We start from the raw sequence: 20741 nt of genomic DNA, 5'->3' as shown, positions 1-20741 counted from the left end.
TTTCCCATTATCAGAACGTATAATGGCTTAAAACATTGACAAATGTTAACCATTCAAGCTGATGTTTTCCATGCTGGGTATCAGCCTTGGGTTGTATGCTTTAGAAAATTTCAGCCAAAATGGGTCAGCCATTTCTGAGAATGAGACTAGTGAGTAATTCATTGTTTTCCCCTTGTTAAAAAAAAAATCAGATGACTTTTTCTTTGAAAAGCTGTAGCACTCCGTGCTCTGGAGCAGGGACTTGTAATTTGGTAGGTTTTTTTTGTTTTTTGTTAGGGTTGTGACTTTGGTTATCACTGAGAAAATCTGCCTAAATTTGGCCACGTTATAAGCCTTCAGAGAATCACACCTTGCACATGTACATTTAGATATGGCTTTACAATATGGCTTTAAAATATCTCAAGATTCCATCTGCTGATTCTGGGCTGCTGAGGGCCAGGTTGGGGCTAGACATCAGAAATGGGAGCAGGGAGTGGTTTTTCCTATGTTCTCAATGGCCCCAGTGCTGGTGCCCAGGAGGTGTAAAGGAGGAAGCTGCCTGATTTGAATGAAGTGGGAACAAGAGCTAGACCTAGAGTGGAATGGGAGTGCTTTATTTTGAAATCTCAATAGTATTCTTTTAATGTAGTTTGTTGTGTGAAATTTAATATTTATAACACGGAAGTGCCTTTGTGCATCAGCTCTGATGTAGTTGCAAGCCTTGCTTAGGTCTCTTAGTTAGTTAGTAGCTTGGGTTGCAGGCTTTAGTTAGAATAATAAGAGCCATGGTAGAGCCTATGGTTTAAATACACAGACTAAGCATGGGACTTGCAGGATCCTTTGGATTCAAACTTTTCAAGGGGAAAAGACCAGTAACAGTGTGGGGTGGCCTTTGCCTCCTCCATTTCACTGCTGCCAGGGCAGTGTGCCTCAAGGAATTTTGCTATTTTAAAACTACAAGATTATAGTAGTGTTGCAGCCATTTAACCAAAAATCCAAATGTCTATCTCCATCCTCACTCTCCATTCACGAGAGAGAGTGGAGTGAAAGAAGAGACATGTCATAAGTTTGTTTTGATTTAATCAGATCCTGTGCCCCCACTGCTAATCAGGCCTTCTGAATAGCTAGATAACTTCATATCTTTAAGTTACTGTGACTGAAAAGTGTATGCATTTCAAAATAAGGTGCTGTAGATAGCAACATACCATTTCCTTGGGTTGAACCCTTAACTAATTATGCCATTTCTGGTTTGTGACTAATGGACAAGATAGATGAAATTTCATATCCAAACTGATATCTGTGGAGCTGAATTTAAGTAAATGCTTTCCATTTTGACAGAAACATCTTTCATGACTTGTTCTCATAGTCATTTTCATTTCTGTCTCTGTGAAATAGAGGGAGAATCATATTCATAATATGGAATAGAATAGAAACCATGTACCTTTTTTATTAGAAGGGCTTATATGTGAATGAGGGCTCTCTTCTGAAGGCCAAAAGGTGAAATAAAAACTCAAAGGAAAGACAAGCTTCACTGTTTAAAAAAATAATAATCTGGGACCAAATTGTGGATTCAAATCCTTTTTAATCACACACTTCTGCATCAAACCACAAAGGAAGGATAGTGATATGAAACTGCACTTGAAGACAGCCTATAACACCTTAACTTCAGCTATTATGTCAACAGCCTCCTTTGTAGTTGTACAGAGATATCTTGCGTTGAAACATTTATTTCTTAGTAGTGAAGCTAGAATAAAATGATTGATCTACTCTCTTAGGATAACCTTTTATGTCATCTTCTGTAAGAGGAAACTGTGATCCAGATGTTGTATAGGAATGACTTGTCACAACACGCCTATGTGTGTCATCCCATAACTCATGAAACAAATCACACATCAGAAAGTAAGCTACTGTAAATCTATCTGGGCCTGACTTTGCTTTCACTTTGGCATGGCTCCAGTGACTGGTGCGAGAGAAGAACCAGGTTCATTATATTGCACACAGTACAAAAATGTTAATTAGCATAATAGTAATTTTTTTATTTTTATCCCCAAAATCAGGAATTACAGATTTAAGGCACCTTTAACTTCACCCTTTTTATGATGGGAGATAATGTTCAGGTCTTTCATTACATGATCACATAACATTAAAGAATATGACACATTGTAGTATGTATACTGCAGCTCTTTATCTTAAAAATGAATGCAGTAGTATTTAACACTGAAGTTGCATTACGTTACAATATTAGATGCAATAATTGACTTTTAGTTTGGTGATCCTTAATTTATTTTGTAGATGTAATTTATACAAAACTGGTACGCAATGCCAAATTATTGTACCATTGCTTGGTAGTGAATACTACAGCTAAGATTTTTTTCACTCTCATAGCTTTCCAAAATATTCTCCATTTGGGCTAATGTTACATTTGTTTGTAAAAGCCAAATGTTTTGTTTGTTTGTTTTTGTTTTAAAGTTCAAAGAAAAATACTAACCTATTTCTGAACTGCGTTTGGCTGAAAAAAAAGTTTGAAACTCAGTGTGTAAATACTGCTAATTTTACATAACATAAGAATGGCCATACTGCATCATACTAATGCTTCATCTAGTCCAGTATCTGGTCTCTAGCAATGGCTGGTGCCGGATGCTTTAGAGGGAATGAACAGAACAGGGCAATTTTGAGTAATCTATCACCTGTCATCTAGTCCCAGCTTCTGGCAGTAAAAGGTTTAGGGACACCGGGAGCATCAGGTTGCATCTCTGATTATCTTGCCTAACAGCCATTGATGGACGTCCATGAATGTATTTAATTCTTTTTTGAATCCAGTTATACTTTTAGCCTTCACATCATCCGATGGCAATGAGTTCCACAGGTTCACTGCATTGTGCGAAGAACTTTTTTTATGATCCTTTTAAACCTGCTAACTATTAATTCCATTGGGTGATCCCTACTTCATGTGATGGAGTAAATAACACTTCTCTGTCTACTTTATCCCTAATATTCATAATTTTATACACTGCTATCATATTCCTCCTTAGTCATCTCTTCTCTAAACTGAACAGTTCCAGTCTTTTTAATCTCTGCTCATGTGAAAGCTGTTCCATATATCTAATAATTTTTGTTGTCTTTTGTGTGTATCTTTTCCATTTCTTTATATATTGAGATGGGGGTGACTGGAACTGCTCACAGTATTCAAGGAGATGACATATCATGGATTTATATAGTGGCATTATATTTACTGCCTTAGTGTCTATCCCTTTCCTAAGAGTTCCTAACGTTTTCTTAGCTTTTTTTTGACTAAAACTGCACATTGAGTGGATGTTTCTGGAAAACTAACCACCATGACTTCAAGATCTTTCTTGAGTGGTAACAGCTAAATTGGATCCCATTCTTTTGTATGCATAATGGGGATTCTTATTTCTAATGTACATTACTTTGAACTTATCAACACATTTTGTTGCCAAGTCACCCAGTTTAATGAGATCGCTTTGTAACTCTTGTACATCAACTTTGGACTTAACTATCTTGAGTAATGTTGTATATCAGCAAATTTTGACACCTCACTGTTCACACTGTTTTCCAGATCTTTTATGAATATGTTGAATAGCAAAGGTGCTGGTACTGATCCTCTGGGGATCCTGCTATTTATCTCTTACTATTGTGAAGCCATTTATTCCTACCTTTTGTTTCCTGTCTTTGCCCTGTTACTGATCCATGAGAGGATTTTCCCTGTTATTCCATGAATGCTTACTTTGCTTAAGAGCCTTTGGTGAGGGACCTTGTCAAAGACTTTCTGAAACACCAAGTGCTGATCCATATGATTTTTGACTCCCTCAAATAATTCTAATACATTGGTGAGGCATAATTTCCCATTATTAAAACCATGTTGACTCTTTGCCAAAATATTGTGTTTTTCTGTGTCTGATAATTTTGTTCTTTACTATAGTTTCAACCAGTTTGCCTGGCATTAAAGTTAAAGTTAGAGTTACTGGCCTATAATTGCCAGGATGGCCTGTGGAGCCTTTTTAAAATATAGGCATTGCATTATCTGTCCTCCAGTCATTTGGTACAGAGTCTGATTTAAGTGATAGGTTACAGTCCACCATTAGTAGTTCTGCAATTTCATATTTGAGTTGTTCCTAGTGACTTATTACTGTTTAATTAGTCAGTTTGTTCCCAAACCTTTTCTACTGACATCTCAGTCTGGGACAGTTCCTCAAACTTTATCACCTATGAAGAATGGCTTGGGTCTGTGGATCTCCCCCATATCCTCTGCAGTGAAGACCAATGCAAAGAATTCATTTAGCTTCTTTGCAACAGCCTTGTGTTCCTTGAGTGCTCCTTTAGTAGCTCAGTCGTCCAGTACCCCTACTGATTGGGCAGTGTTCCTGCTTTTGAGGTACTTTAAAACAAAAAAAGGGGTTACTTTTGTTACTTTCTGTGTCCTTAGCTAGTTCCTCGTCAAACTATGTTGGCCTGCCTTATTATACTTTTGCACTTGACTTGCAGAGTCTATGTTCCTTTCTATTTCCTTCAGTAGGATCTGACTTCTAGTTTTTAAAAGATGTCTTTTTGCCACTGACCACTTCTTTTATTCTGTTGTTTAGGCAGGGTGGCCTTTTTTTGGTCCTCTTACTGGTGTGGGTGTGTGTGCGTTTTATGCTTGTTTTTTTCTAATTTGTCATATGCATTTAGTTTGAGCCTCTGGTATGGTGTTTTTGAATAGTATCCATGCAATTTGTAGGCATTTCATGCTTGTGATTTCTATTTACCTAGTTCCTCATTTTTTTCTGTTGTTCTTCTTTTTGAAGTTAAATGCTACTGTTTCTTTGGGTTTCTTTCCCTCCTACAAGGATGTTAAATTTAATTTTGTTATGGTTGCTATTAAGGAATGGTTCAGCAATATTCACCATCTGGATGCCATTTAGGACAAAATCAAGAATTGTTTCTCCCCTTCTGGGCTCCAAGAAGCAGTAATTTATAGATGTCTAGAAATTTTATCTCTGCATCCCTTCCTGAGGTGACACTTTGTCAATATGAGGATAGTTGAAATAGCCCATTAATTATGTGTTTTCTGCCTTTGTAACCTCTCTGATCTCCCTTAGTATTTCCCAGTCACTGTCACCACCCGGGTCAGGTGGTTGGTAGTATATTTTTACTGCTATACTCTCATTTTTCAAGCATGGAATTTCTATCCACAGAGATTCTGTGGTACAGTTTGGTTTATTTAAGGTTTTTACTTTATTTGATTCTATGGCTTTTTTCATGTATAATGCCCCCTTCCCCCCTCCACCCCCCCATTGCCACCTACTCTGTCATTCTTCCATATTTTGTACCCTGGTATTACTGGATACATCAGTATTCAAATTAAAAATAAAATGGTGAATATTAATAAAGTTGTGATTCATACTTTTGAAAACTGATCCCCCTTCATGAAAATGAAACCAATAATTACCCTCCTCTCATGTCCTCTACTATGTGCTGTTAATAACCTACACATCATCTTCCATGGCATTTTAGGGATTTTATAGTGTGGCCTATTACTGTAGTATCTAGTTCTTCATACATACCCCCAAGGAAAATGCTTCATAGTATGATAATTACTTGTTTTAATATGAGATAGTTAACAGTAGGGAAGTTTTAAAGTAAGGGGACTGACTGAGCAGCCATTGCAATGAATGGGGCAGTTAACACTTCAGATATCTCTGCAAACTCATTGGTTTCACTCACTTCACATTTTTGTTGTATTTTAAATGAAAGCTGAGTCTCTCTAGAGAATAATTGATTGGTCGAGTGTATGGTAAACATTTGTGAAACATTGAAGATAGTGGCTTAATATAATCCACATTTCCCTTTTCCAGATACTGTGTGAAAGGGTAGTAATATAGCCTTGTGGCAGAGATGACAAGAAACAAAAGCAAACAGTTTGTGTAGATTTGTGGCTAACTCAGCACTGCCTTAGAACCATAGGGTCAGAAGGAACCACAAGGGTCATCTAGTGTAACCCCCTGCCAAGTTGCAGGATTTGTTGTGTCTAAACCATCCAAGGCAGATGGCTATCCAGCCTCCTTTTGAAAACCTCCAGGGAAGGAGCTTCCACAACCTCCCTAGTCTGTTCCATTGTCCTACTGGTCTAACAGTTAGGAAGTTTTTTCCTGAGATTTAATCTAAATCTGCTATGCTGTAGTTTGAATCCATTGCCTCTTGCTCTGCTGTTTGTGGCAACAGAGAACAACTTTTCTCTATCTTTGTTATAGCAGCTTTTCAAGTCTTAAAGCATTTTCCTTCTAGATTTGGGCTTTCTTTTGCCTTTCAGTATTTATTTTAACATGTTAAAACTGTGGTATTTTATACGTTTAAAGCAGAGGTGGGCAAACTACAGCCCGCGGGCCATATCCGGCCCACGGGACCCTCTTGCCCGGCCCCTGAGCTCCTGGAGCAGGAGGCTCGCCCCTGGCCCTCCCTCCGCTGTTCCCCCTCCCCCTGCAGCCTCAGCGCGCCATGCTGCCGGTGTAGTGTATTAAACTGTTCCACGTAGGAATGTGCTACTGGTAGCAGGTACGGAGAGCAATTTACTACACTACACTGGCGCTACTCTCTGGGCAGCTCAGCTGTAGCGTTGCCAGCCACGGGTGCTCCGTGCTGCGTGGTAAGGGGGCAGGGAGCGGGGGGGTGGTTAGATAGAGGGCAGAGGAGTTTGGGATGGTGGTCAGAGGGCGGGGGTGTGGATGGGCTCGGGGCAGTCAGAGCGTGGGGAGCATGGGGGATGTTTGAACGGGGACGGGGCCCCGGGGGGGAGCAGTCAGGAAGGAGGGGAGGTTGAATGGGGCGGTGGGGGGCAGTCAGGGGCAGGGGTTCTGGGGGTGGTCAGGGGACAGGGAGTGTGTGTGGGAGAATCAGGGGGGCGTGAATCGGGAGCGGGGGCGCAGCCTGGCACAGCCTACCCTAACCGGCGCTCCATACAATTTCCAAAACCCTCAGGCCAAAAAGTTTGCCCGCCCCTGTTTTATAGTATTATTCTGAATAAATATTGAAAAGGAAAAATCTCCAGGCCCTATAGGAGAAGGTATGACAGCAACAGTTGGGCTAACTCCACTGGAGAGGAAAATAAAGCACCACTTTGAACTCCCGTCTTGACCTTTGCTTTCAGCGATGTCTTCCTGGGGGACAGGATGCTTTTGTGTCTTTCTCACTCTTTTTTTTTTTTTCTTTGATAGACTGAGTGAATGGAAAGTATAGACAACTGCAGGGTTAAATTTTTGTTAAAGTTACATATAGAGGTGTTCAGTGCTGTTGAAGTTGCAAGTTCAAGGGGGCAAGTAGAAAAATAAAACAAAAGAGATCTTGATGGTAAGGATCAAAAAGGATTGAAAAAAGGGGCTAAAGTAATTCCCTCACTGCCTCCTAAGAATTGATGATAAATATATATATAAAAAAACTATAAGTGGAACTAAATGGAGTGTCTGGAAGATGTATTTTCTTTAACAAAGTCACACACAGATATATTATTTTCTGAAAGAACCTGAGTCTTTTCTTTTAACTTTGATTACCAATAATGTTTGATGAGCCCTATTCTGTATAATCAAAGAACACAGAATGAATAGTAGATTGTCAATGAAAACACAGCTTTGCGTAACTTGGTCTATTTAAAGGTTCAATTATGTAGATCAATGGCATTTAATATGAAGTGATATCACCTACTGAAATAATATAAATCCTAGATAATGCTGACAAAAAGGGAAAAGTATAAAGTCTTTAAATATAACAACACTTTTGCAGTAAGGAAAAAATAATCATTAGACTCTGTTACTCAGGCAGAGTCATCAGTAATTACTAGAATAATGTAATCACAGTCAAGCTATTAGTTACTCTGTGCAACTCTTAGTGTGATTAATATTTAATTGTGGTCAGAATTTGGCAAATACCACATTCAGACAAGTTACGTAAAATAGCTTTTGACATCCTAAATTATTTATTTCAGCTTCTACTAGTATTTGCCTTAACTGGGACATTATCTCTTGGATGAGATTGAATAATTTATCTGCATATTGTAAATTATTTCTTAAGTACTGAAGATTTGTCTATATGTCTCTGTAGACAAGATATGACACACAAATACATGTCAACTTGATTCATAGTTAAGGAAAACAGTCTAGGACTTTCAGAAACTTGAATTTTATACCAAGACTCTAATGAAATTTCAAAATCTAGAGGGTATGTTTTCAAGTTCTACATTTGAAATCCTTTTTATTGAAATTCAGAAAATATAGCTGGCAAAGATGTCATTTACCAGACAAATTATTGATCTGGAATATATTTTAATTCAATATTTTATGACTCATATTTTGGAGATACCAGCATTATTACTCTAATAGCTCTGAAAAATAAAAAATAAAATATTATGACCCATAATTAATAACTAAAAAAGGCATGCTTCATTAGAGTCAGTCAAGACTTACATAGTAGAACTGAGAGTAGAATATGACCTCAAGTCTGTTGTAGAAGCAACATGATGATGAATGGAAAATGTTTGTAATGGGACCAAATATGTGTAGGAGACAAAATTATCATAAATTCATTGTATGTGATTGTTATATATGTTGCTTATTACATATTGTTATATTATAACAAGCATCAAGGCAACTTACTGGATGCATCGGATGTATTTTCACTGCATGTCATAGCCACTTAAAATTTCACACTGATAAAGGAGATAAAATTCAGATTCTGATGTCCTAAAAACACAAGTACCTATTATCTGGAGCTAAAAAAGGATCTCTGTTTAGCTTTTAACAAAGAGGAGAGTACTCCTGATTACTTGCTAAGAGTGGTAGTGACAGATGTGTGCATTTGTGCTCGCACGCCAGTGCACACACCTATACATCGGTCCGTTGAAGTAAATACCTGAAACGTAACATGCCACCAAGGTCGAAGAAATCTCCAGTTTTCAAATTAATATGGCTTGAGGTAATTCCCAATTTTTTTACAAAGTTGTTTACTGATGTCAAAAATCCTACAGAGGCATCCATTATTATGTTATAAAAAGATCTTTTAAAGTGCATCTTTTAGCACTATGAAAACTGTAATTTGTTCCCGCAGAACACACACAAGTTTGCTTGCTTTATGGAAGCTTAACTGGAACGTCTAGGTTTGGCCATATTATGGCAAACACTTCCTGTGTGACCTTGGGTAAGTCACTTAGCCTCTTTAGATATGTCTACGCTGCAATTAAAATCCCATGACGGGCCCATGACAGCTGACTTTGGCTCATGTGGCTCAGGCGAATGGACTCTTTAACTACAGTGTAGATGTTTGGTTTAGGGCTGCAGCCCAGGCTTTAGGACCCTTCAAGCTGGGAGTTAAATAGCCCCTTTTATTTTTTTAACCATGAGACCATCCTTTCTCTCTACACACTCAAGTATTTTCCAATAACCTCTGAGATAAGTAATATTTTATAATTTGAGACATTAAAAATAATTTCCTAGAATACCTTTATTTAGCGCAATCAGAAATATTTCTTCACACAAATTTGTAATGCTAGTACAGTATTTCCTTTCCTAACTACTCTTTCATAAGTATAATCCAATTAATTTTCAGTGTTTCTGCTCCCCTTACAAATTAAATAAAACTTAAATTGTCAAATATTTACTTTTCTTATGCATAATAGGCAAACTTCTATTCAAAACTTTGCCTATGAGGACAATAGCACTTAAAAATTCCACTTTACAGCTGTTTCCTAGTTAACTAACACACAGCTAAAAGAATGAATTGCAGAGTGGAAGGAAACAAATAGAAAAATCATTAATTTTTTTCACTAAATTTGAACTCATATTAACACTCCCCCATTCAAACCTATTAATATTTCAAAAAATAAATATACAAATTGGGGGACAGAGGAGTGACACTTCTTTTACTCCTGTTGGTTCACTTGTTTAATGTTATTTATGTTTCTGCATGCATTAAAAAAAACTATATTATCTAAAACCCAATATGAAGCCAATAAAAAAGTAGTGAAATAAATCATGCATAATTGGGGGGGAAATGTTGTAGATGCAAGAACCTGAAAACGTCATAGCTGGATTACTTCCTCCCATGGAGCATTCAAGCATTAAAGATGGAAAAGAATAAAACACAGAATATAATTAGTATTTACCACTAGTATCTCCTTTTAAGCTTTTTTCAAGATTATAGTGGTTATGAGAAACATTAAGGGAAAGATTGTACACAGCTCCTTTGTGCAGGTTCAAAAAGGGGGAGATGGAAAAAGGCAGCCACAATGGCTTTGATCGAGGAAAGCATGCAAGCGTGAGTTTATACCTAAGCATGTGAGTAATCTTGTGAATTCTAGTGTGACTAAAACTATGCTATTAATCTTTCCTCCCATGCCCTTTTCCCCTCCTTCCTTTCTTTGGGTATGTCTACCCTTCAAGCTGCAGGTGTAAATTCCAGCTTGAGGATATATACCCACATTAGTTGTGACTGATCTAGTGCACTAAAAACAGCAGGAGGGACTAGCCACCCCAAGGGCAAGTTGCTAAATATGTACTCAAGATGGCTAGCCCCTGTGCTGTTTGGACTTCTGCAGCTATCCTTTATTTTTATCATGCTACCATGATCAGAGCTCATACAGGTATGTCTCCTCGAGATGGAATTTTTACATCTCCAGCTCAAAGTATGGATATGCCCTCAGTCACCATGAAGAATGCAACCATCCTGTTTATTACGCAGACCCATAACCATCTTTTGACTCTAGGTCCTTACATCCAGGCTGTGTTTAAATATTGCTGGGAATTCCTTTGTAATACCCTAAGATACAGCTTTTCCTCTCCACCACACAGCTGAAACTCTGGCCTCTTGATTGCTGCAACATCCTCTTCTCCGGTCTTGACAAATACAATCTTGCTTCACGTGTAACTACTCACGTGTAACTGCTGCAGAGATAATTTTTCTGTCTTCTCACTTTGGCCATGTCACCCCTCTCGTTTCACCCCTCCATGCTCCCCCAGCTGCTGTTTCTCCATGACATTAAAAACAAATTACTTGTCTTCACTTTCAAAGCCTTCATGTCCTGTCCCTACCCTGCTTACCGACTGTCGTATGCTATTGAGATGACAACTCGTGCCTCTGCTCTGTCAAAAATGCAAGCCTTCATCATCTACTGGTTAAATTTTCAAACAAGCATCTTTGTTCTTTTCCGCCATGCTGTGTCTCACCCACAGATATCTGCAGAGCACCACGTTGCCCTTCCTTTAAAGCTCTCTACTTAAAACACTTTGCCATGTGTTCTACAAACAAACGTGAAAATAAATATTCAGTGGGTTCCTGAGACCTTTGCCTATCATACGGACCAGCACTCTCTGGTTCCTTGTGCTCTCCCTTTCCATCTATTATATCCCTTGTTGTATTGTGAGTAGATTGTAGGTTCTATGGGGCAAGGACTGCTTTTTAGGTATGTGTTTGTGTAATATTTAACAAAATGGGGAGCTAGTCCATGACTTAGGCTTCCAGCTGCCACAACAATGCAAGTAATAAATAATAGTTCCTTTGAAGTCAGCAGGACTACCTATGTATTTAGAGTTAAATATGTATAAATAAATATGTTGTGCCAGTCACTGTCATTGCACACACTAATTCATCTTTGCCCAGACTACTTCTAAAATTCTGAGCCTATGAGGAGTTTCAAACAGATGCTATTTCAAAAATCATACTTTTTTTAAATGACAGAGGAATGTTTTTTCCTTTCCCCTGAAATGTGTATTTTTCTTGAGGCCCATATAAATGGCAATATTCAGTATTAGATCAAGGCTGATAGGTTTATGATCTGTTATCTAGCTGCATAGTTAGGAATAGGAGCTTTATATTTTTGGAAAGAAAAGATTCATAACTTCCTATCAGGATGCCTATCACTACTTTCTAGCCCTGGAAGTCTCAAAAATATTAAAGTTGAAATATTGAAATATCAGAAAAAATACTTGTGATCACTTTTAGAGGTGTGTGAAATTTTGATTGATTTTTCTCTCCCTATGACTTCTGTACAATTGGACTCATGCTGACTAAGACATTGAGCTATATAGGCAGAAGCATGCACAAAGTTATCCCAATTTTTTAAGACTCTCTAAAGCATAATTTTCTGTGGTATGTAGGGCATATTGAGCGTACATGATGGTATAGTATATAAGACTTTATTGGCACTCATTTGGAATGACATAGCTTCACCATTTTAAAGTAATTTTGGCAATGCCAACTTATGCCAATACAAGCTTTACACTATACTACAGTATTGTGTATTCTTAGTGTATTTATATAAATTAGAGGGAATATAGGAATGAGCTGGAAGAGAGGAAGTCAAAGCAGCAATTCTAAATGAAATTTCAAGGAGCTTAGAGGTGAAAAGAAAGGAGAAGGGATGGTAATTGGAAAGGCAGGTCAAACAGAAAATGCTCTCTGATTCTGTTATACTTACTTATTTTACAGATAAAGAGAACTGAAACCAAATTATTTTAACTCCATATTCTTACATATACCTGTTATATCACAAATATAATCATCTTAAACCATTACCAAAGGTTAAACTGCTGCTAACATAAAACAAAATTACTCTGTAGGAACACCTAGTGATGTTGAGAGGTGCACATCATACAAAAGTTTCCAGAGCCTTCACAGCAATTTTGATACTAGGTAGCAAAGTTCAGCATAAGCTAAGTTCTTTCTGTCAAATACAATGAAAAAGAAAGAATGGTAAGGAAAGTTAGACATAACCACACTTTTCTATAGAATTCTCACAGGTTGTGCAGGTTCTTGATTCATTCTTACTCTTAAAGAATGCCAATGGTAGTCTGTACCTTTCTACCCATCCTCGTTTCTTTGACTTGTTATAATGTTAAGAGGAAACTGTAGAGAAAATGAAGGCTAAAGAATTTGAGCATGTGTTGAAAAGTAGTTATACTTTTTATTTATATATTTGTTTTGATTTAAAATATGTAAACATGTATATATAACCGCTAAGCAGTCTAACAATGAAAACTTAAAATTTATAGGGGTATCAGTCAGCAATATAAGACAATAACATAAGTTAGCATACTAGCCAGTAAGTACATCAGTAAATTATATATCATCCTCCACCTGGATTCAGCCCTCCCCTGCAGTATTGTCAAATTGATGCCTTTTGCAGCATGCCTGAAGGTCAACACATTCAGGCTATTTTTGCATTATTTATTGATAGCTGTCTTGAACAATTGAAAAGAAACAAACAAAAACAATGGTAACAGAAAACTTATTGCAAGTGTTAAGAGTTATTTTCTTTTATCATTTCTCAGGCAGCAATAGACAAACATAATTATTGACAATACTTTTATATAATGCTTTTGTACACAATAACTTCAAAGTACTTTACAAAAATTGAGTGCTCTTTCTGTGAGTTAGGGGAGTATTATTCTCATTTTGTAGATGGGAAATGAGGCACAGAGAGGTTAAATAACTTGCCAAGGTCACAAACAGCACAGACCTAACTGTAAAAGAACCTATACAACTAGAGCATTTTAATTACAGTTGTCACCCTATTTTATTTGTATTGTGTGTGAGAAGTACAGTGGTATCTGTTTAAATCCTAACTGATTCAGGCAAAGGGTTTTTTTTTTTTAATACAATAAATAATTGCTATTATTGTCTGTTTTGAAAAAAATGGCCATGCTTTGGTGGCTAAATATTGACTATTTTTGCATATCACTCTCAAAGAGATGAAGATTTTGGATCACACATTACTATTGTGGCTGGAATTGTATGTAATTCAGAATCAGGTTGATCTGTAGAGTAAATCTCAGTCTCACTCTCACTCACTGACTCCCAGTCCCCCTGTCATAAATATAAAGGGAAGGGTAAACCCCTTTGAAATCCCTCCTAGCCAGGGGAAAGCTCCTCTCACCTGTAAAGGGTTAAGAAGCTAAAGGTAACCTCGCTGGCACTGACCAAAATGACCAATGAGGAGACAAGATACTTTCAAAAGCTGGGAGGAGGGAGAGAAACAAAGGGTCTGTGTGTCTGTCTATATGCTGGTCTTTACCGGGGATAGACCAGGAATGGAGTCTTAGAACTTTTAGTAAGTAATCTAGCTAGGTATGTGTTAGATTATGATTTCTTTAAATGGCTGAGAAAAGAATTGTGCTGAATAGAATAACTATTTCTGTCTGTGTATCTTTTTTGTAACTTAAGGTTTTGCCTAGAGGGGTTCTCTATGTTTTTGAATCTAATTACCTTGCAAGATATCTACCATCCTGATTTTACAGGGGGGATTTCTTTATTTCTATTTACTTCTATTTTTATTAAAAGTTGTCTTGTAAGAAAACGGAATGCTTTTTCATTGTTCTCAGATCCAAGGATTTGGGTCTGTGGTCACCTATGCAAATTGGTGAGGCTTTTTATCCAACATTTTCCAGGAAAGGGGGGGTGCAAGTGTTGGGAGGATTGTTCATTGTTCTTAAGATCCAAGGGTATGGGTCTGTAGTCACGTAGGCAAATTGGTGAGGCTTTTTACCAAACCTTGTCCAGGAAGTGGGGTGCAAGGTTTTGGGAAGTATTTTGGGGGGAAGGACGCGTCCAAACAGCTCTTCCCCAGTAACCAGTATTAGTTTGGTGGTGGTAGCGGCCAGTCCAAGGACAACGGGTGGAATATTTTGTACCTTGGGCAAGTTTTGACCTAAGCTGGTAAAGAGAAGCTTAGGAGGTTTTTCATGCAGGTCCCCACATCTGTACCCTAGAGTTCAGAGTGGGGGAGGAACCTTGACAGCTGGCTTGCCGGAGACAAGCCTTGTGAATAATGTTTCAGAATCTATACAATAATTAGCTACCGATTTCTGTCTCAAATTAACTACAAGTAGTTTTTTTCCTAAATCTTTTTTCACATTAAAATTGTTTAACCTAACAATCATTAATGGTATACTAACACAATAAAAACTCTGTTAATTTTGTGTGTGTGTGTAACCAGCAAGTTATACCAATGGTTATGATTTCCCCTTAGAAAAAAAATATTAAATTTCCTACCAAAATCAAAGATATAGGGACCAGAAATTACCTTGATTGTAGAAACCCCATGACAGACTTTTAGTTAAAGAAGTATTTTGTCCATGAAGACTTGATTTATCAGTGTGGTAAGTATAAACTGATAGGGGGTGATTTAAAGTATTTAGTTGACAGTGACACTGTTATAATATAATTAGAGTGACTGCAGGCAAGAGTTTAGGTGAGAGTTTAACTGCATCCCTCCCTTACTCTATAGTCATGCTGAATCATCTAAAAGACAATATCTAAATTATTATGCCAATAGTAAATGCCATATATCGCTCTGTATGTAGTCAGTTAATGCAGAACAGAAACAATAGATTCCCCATCATTGTCAAATCTAGATGTAAATTATAATTATGTACTCCACTTTGTCTAAATATAACTACTGTAGTCAATTTGAAATAAGCAAGGTATGTAAATAAAAGACCCACAGAAACATTTCTATATTTCTCCTCTGCCTGTCATAGTAAGTGTAATTAGTTCAAGTAACAGACCTGTTCAAACTTGAGAACTAAAATGGTTTTCATTAAGGAATGAAAAATGTCTTCATTAGTAAGTGATTGAATTCTTTCAATAAAATTCACTTGCTTAATTAGTTCCTTAGTACGTGTAGTGACATTTAAAGTAAAATTATTGAACTTTCACTGTTTAAGTGTTATAATTTTTATCTCAAATTAAAGTCAAACTTTAAGTAATTTTGTATCTACAAGAAGATTTGATGCTCCCCATGTGACTCCTTCCCACATAATAATGTTTACAGCTTTATAATACTTCTGTGTGTTAGAAGTGTTATCTCAGCTACACAGATGGGAGACTCTAGAGTCAGCTTGGACCAGCTAACAAAGTAAAATATATTGACCTAAGTCTACACTCGAGAAAAAGCTATTTTTTCTTTAGTTAACCTTGTTCTCTTTTCAAAAACTAGACAAACCCTAAACCACTTGCCCAAGGTCACATGTTAGATGTCTGTGTCAGAAATAGGAATTGAACTGAGATCTCCTGAGTCTCAGTACCGTACTTTAACCACAAGGCATCTGTAGATGGAATCCTTTGCAAAATTGATGGCAAAGACTGTTAACCCTTTGGTCATGGAACATACATATGAGCCATGAGGCAGGATCTACATATATTATCCAGCATTGAGAAACTAAGAGCTTGTAAGACACAATAAATATTAGATGTGATTCTTCTTTAAGTCTTTGTATGAATGCCACTTGTGGCATGCAACTAGAATCTTTTGACCAGCAGTGTCTGTTGGGGCTATGCCTATGCCAGCCATGTCCTTGTGCCACTCTCCTCAAGGGCATATGGGACAGAGTGGCCAAACCAATTTAATTTCCTTCTTTGACAGGATAACTGGCCTAGTAGATAGGGAGGAACAATAAACGTAATATATCTTGACTTTAATAAGACTTTTGACACAGTCTCAAGTGACATTCTCATAACCAAACTAGAGAAATATGGTCTCAGTGAAATTACTATAAGGTGGATGCACAACTGGTTGACAGGCTATATTCACAAAGAAGTTATCAACAGTTTGCTGACAAACTGGGTGGACATATCAAGTGGGGTCCTGCAGGAGTCTGTCCTGGGTCTGCTACTAGTCAATATATTCATTCATGACTTGGATAATGGAGTAGAAAGTACATTTATGAAATTTGCAAATGAGCTGGGAGGGGTTGCCAGCACTTTGTGACAGTATTAGAAATCAAAATGACCTTGAACAATTTAAGAGCTGATCTGAATCAAGATGTAAACCAATAAAGTGCAAAGTACTTCACTTAGGAAGGAAATGCCAAATGCACAAATACAAAATGGGGAATAATTGACTAGGCAGTAGTACATCAGAATAGGACATGGGGGTTATAGTGGATCACAAATTGAATATGAGTCAACAAGATCAAGAGATCGTGGAGTCATTGTGAATAGTTCTCAGAAAACATCCACTCAATGTTCAGCAGCAGTCAAAAAAGTGAACAGAATGTTGGGAATCACTAAGAAATGGATAGATAATAAGACAGAAAATTTCATATTGCCTCTACATAAATCCGTGCACGTCCACATCTTGAATACTGCATGCAGATGTGATCGCCCCATTTCAAAAAAAGATATATTGGAATTGGAAAAGGTTCAGAAATGGGCAACAAAAATTATTAGGGGTATTGAACAGCTTCCATCTGAGGAGAGATTAATAAGACTGGGACTTTTCAGCTTGGAAAAGAAACGACTAAGAGGGGATATGATAGAGGTCTATAAAATCACAACTGGTTTTTAGAAAGTAAATAAGGAAGTGTTATTTACTCCTTCTCATAGCACAAGACTAGGTGTCACCAAATGAAATTAATAGGCAGCACATTTAAAACAAACAAAAGGAAGTATTTCTTCACACAGTCACCATGTGGAACTCTTTTCCAGAGTATGTGGTGAAGGCCAAGACTTATAACAGGGTTCAAAAAAGAACTAGAGAAATACATGGAGGATACGTCATCAATGACTATTAGCCATGATTGGCAGGGATGGTGTCCTTGCCTCTGTTCACCAGAAGCTGTGAATAGGCAACAGGGGACAGATCACTTGATGATTACGTGTTCTGTTCATTTTCTCTGAAGAACCTGGCATGGCCACTGTCAGAAGACAGGACACTGGTCTAGATGAATCTTTGGTCTGACCCAGTATGGCTGTTATGTTCTTTTGTGTGATGCTGTTGCAAACAGAGACAAATATCAAGTGGCTGGGGAGACGGGGCTGTTAAAGAAGTGTCATATGTAAGACACAAAATAAAATTATTCTGATCTACTCTGAACTAGTGAGGCCTTAGCTGGAGTATTATCCATGTCAACTGAGGGTAGGATAAGAAGAAATTGACTTAGTTTGTAGAAAGGGATATTTAGGTTAAACATTAGAAAATCTTTCTAACTATAAGGATAGTTAAGCACTGGACCAGGCTGTGTAGGGAGGTTTTGAATTCCCCATCACGAGAACATTTTGAGACAAAAAGGTTAGACAAAATCTGGCAAGAATGGTCTCGTACAGTGGTTCTCAAAGCCGGTCCACCGTTTGTTCAGGGAAAGCCCCTGGTGGGCCGGACCAGTTTGTTTACCTGCCACGTCCACAGGTTCAGCCGATCGCAGTTCCCATTGTCCGCGGTTCGCCACTCCAGGCCAATGGGGGCTGCGGGAAGTGGCGCAGGCCAAGGGACATGCTGGCCGCCCTTCCCACAGCCCCCATTGGCCTGGAGTGATGAACCATGGCCAGTGGGAGCTGCGATCGGCCAAACCTGCGGACGCGGCAGGTAAACAAACCGGTCCGGCCTGCAAGGGGCTTTCCCTGAACAAGCAGCAGACTGGCTTTGAGAACCACTGGTCTAGTATACTTAATCCTGCCTCAGCCAGGGACTAAATGATTTCTGGAGGTCCCTTCTAGTCCTACATTTCTATGATTTCTGTGATCTCAAGAAACAATTGTGTCTTGAAACCTTAAGCTTGTTTCTAATATTAAAACAAAACTTCTATCTTCACCTTGAAATGTGGCCTGTATGTGCGTGATGGAGGTTAGAGGAAATTAGGAGGTTTTATTACATTTTGTTGTAGAGAAAATAGCTTCTATAGTCACTGTAAGCAGGACATGTGCATAATGTAGTTCCTGATTTATAGAAAGACTTGACAATGAAAGGAATAAACTAGATCCTTTTATATGCAGTTCCATCATAGCTGTGTTGATCCCAGGATACAAGAAACACAAGATGGCTGAGGTAATATCTTTTAGTGGACTAACAGAAGCTGGTCCAATAAAAGATATTAACTCGCCCACTTTGTGTGTCTACTAGATCATATGTCATAGATATTCTTGCTCCCTCTTACTCTCCCTCCCCTATTAAAACTAAATTCGTATTCCAGGTGGATAAAGAGGTTGGGTTGGTTTATGAGTACTCACAGTTGTCACTTCTGTTTTTGAAGTCAAATCCTGTTATGAACTGTATACATTTTGTAATATATCATTTTCTATCATGTTTACCATCATTACCACATATATTGTATTGCAATATATACTTTGTTAATCTTCATTCAAAATATATTATGTATAAAATTCTATGAAAATTTTCCAATAGTCCAGCTCTAAAATGACCTACAAGGAAAAGAATAGCGGGCTGCTGGACACTGTTTAAGTTGTTACAAAATGTTTTTAATGGTAAGTCTTGTGAGACAGAAAACTAAGCAAACACATATGATTATTACACCTTTATAAACCTATTTGGCCTCACCCAAAGCACATATAGGTAAATGGAAAGCCTCCCACTGATTTGGATTCAGCCTTTATAGGACATATCTCTAGCTCACTAGATGTACAAATGAAAACGGCAATGCACCCACATGTGTCAACCCTGTTGGATAGTGTTGGTAGAAGAAGATATCACTGTCTTCAGTATTTGTATATTTTCTTTATCCATTTAAACAATTTTTAAAATCTGCCTCAAAATTATCTTGTGCATTTCCTTTCCAGGGGACAAGTGCACATCCACTGAATACAGCAAAGTGAAAAATATGTTGTTGGATCTACAAAACCAGAGATACATTGCACAAGCAAAAGAAAAAAATGCTGAAGATAAAATGATTTTAAAGAAATTGCTGGTGGATCAAATGTTTAAATATTTCGATTCTGACAACAATGGACTTGTGGACAGTAATGAACTCTCTCAGGTAAGATTTGGATTTTGCTTTCCTCAGCACAGTACCTCTTCACTTTGCCTGTGGTCAAGTTTGCAAAATCTCTACTGCGGTGTAGATATGTGGTATGTGGTGTCCTTTGATGCAACCCTTTTCCTTCATTTGATACTTACATGTTGGCTTAAGAGATGTGAAACTTCACTTAAGGATTTAAGACTGCTTGAAAAGGATTATTATTATCCTGAGTCATTAAGACAATGTTAAGGTTGAAATAAGTCAGGAAATTCAAAAATTCTGTAAAAATGTTGACCAGGCTGAACTGCACTACTTAATCTTGTATCCCAATATAATCTTCATACCATTCCATTCTGTATATAATGTCATGGGGTGTATGTACCCCACATCAGCCCAGCAACCAAAGGGTTAACACAGGCACTGCCAGCCACTGCTTGTTGTCAGCCTCATAACAGCTGAGAGACAAAAAAGCTTGGAAGCAGAGGGGTAGGGCAGCTCCCAGAAAAGTGAACTGGCTGAAAAAAAGAACTCCTGTCAGCAAGCTGCTGAAAAGCTACTTGGGTACAACATCCTAGAAGGAGACGACCAGACCAACACACTGAAGAGCCTGCGGAAACCCAGGGGAAGGTAGGAAGGAGCTCAGGCCACATCCAGAGTTGACAAACCCTGATCTAGCTTGAGGGCCCTGAGCTGGAACCCAGTGGAGTGGGTAGGCTTAGGGCCGTACCATGCCCCTAATGGACTTAAGAGAGTAGAAGGCTTCCAGATTCCTGGGGACCAAGAATAGACTAACAGCCCCAGCAGGCTGAGTAAATTCAGGTGCAATGCCCGGTCTGGCCACAGGCGATGCCACTGCACTGACACATCAACTGACATGCCACATTTTACAGGGGAAAACAGAAGTGCTTAAAAACACATTATTGGTCCTATTAGTCATATCTCTTCACCTGTAAAGCCAGATAGCCTAGTTAGTTAATCCAATTCTACAGACAAATTTTAAAAACTTTCTAAAATACGTAAAATAGATTTTCT

General features: G+C 38.0%; 1 protein-coding gene across 9 annotated transcripts in view; it reads left to right on the top strand.

Moving 5' to 3' along the window:
* Positions 1 to 20741, top strand: part of FSTL5 (follistatin like 5) — a 564833-nt gene that overhangs the window by 300827 nt on the left and 243265 nt on the right. For all 9 annotated transcript variants that reach the window (XM_073341501.2, XM_073341502.1, XM_073341509.1 and 6 more), the window contains one exon: positions 19531 to 19727. In XM_073341501.2, coding sequence (XP_073197602.1) covers positions 19531 to 19727 — 197 coding nt within the window. The remainder of the gene's footprint in view (positions 1 to 19530; positions 19728 to 20741) is intronic.

This window comes from Lepidochelys kempii, chromosome 4 (genome assembly GCF_965140285.1).
Source record: "Lepidochelys kempii isolate rLepKem1 chromosome 4, rLepKem1.hap1, whole genome shotgun sequence".
Lineage (NCBI taxonomy): Eukaryota > Metazoa > Chordata > Testudines > Cheloniidae > Lepidochelys > Lepidochelys kempii.
The sequence above is the reverse complement of the archived record's forward strand: the minus strand, read 5'-3'. Positions and strand labels throughout refer to the sequence as shown.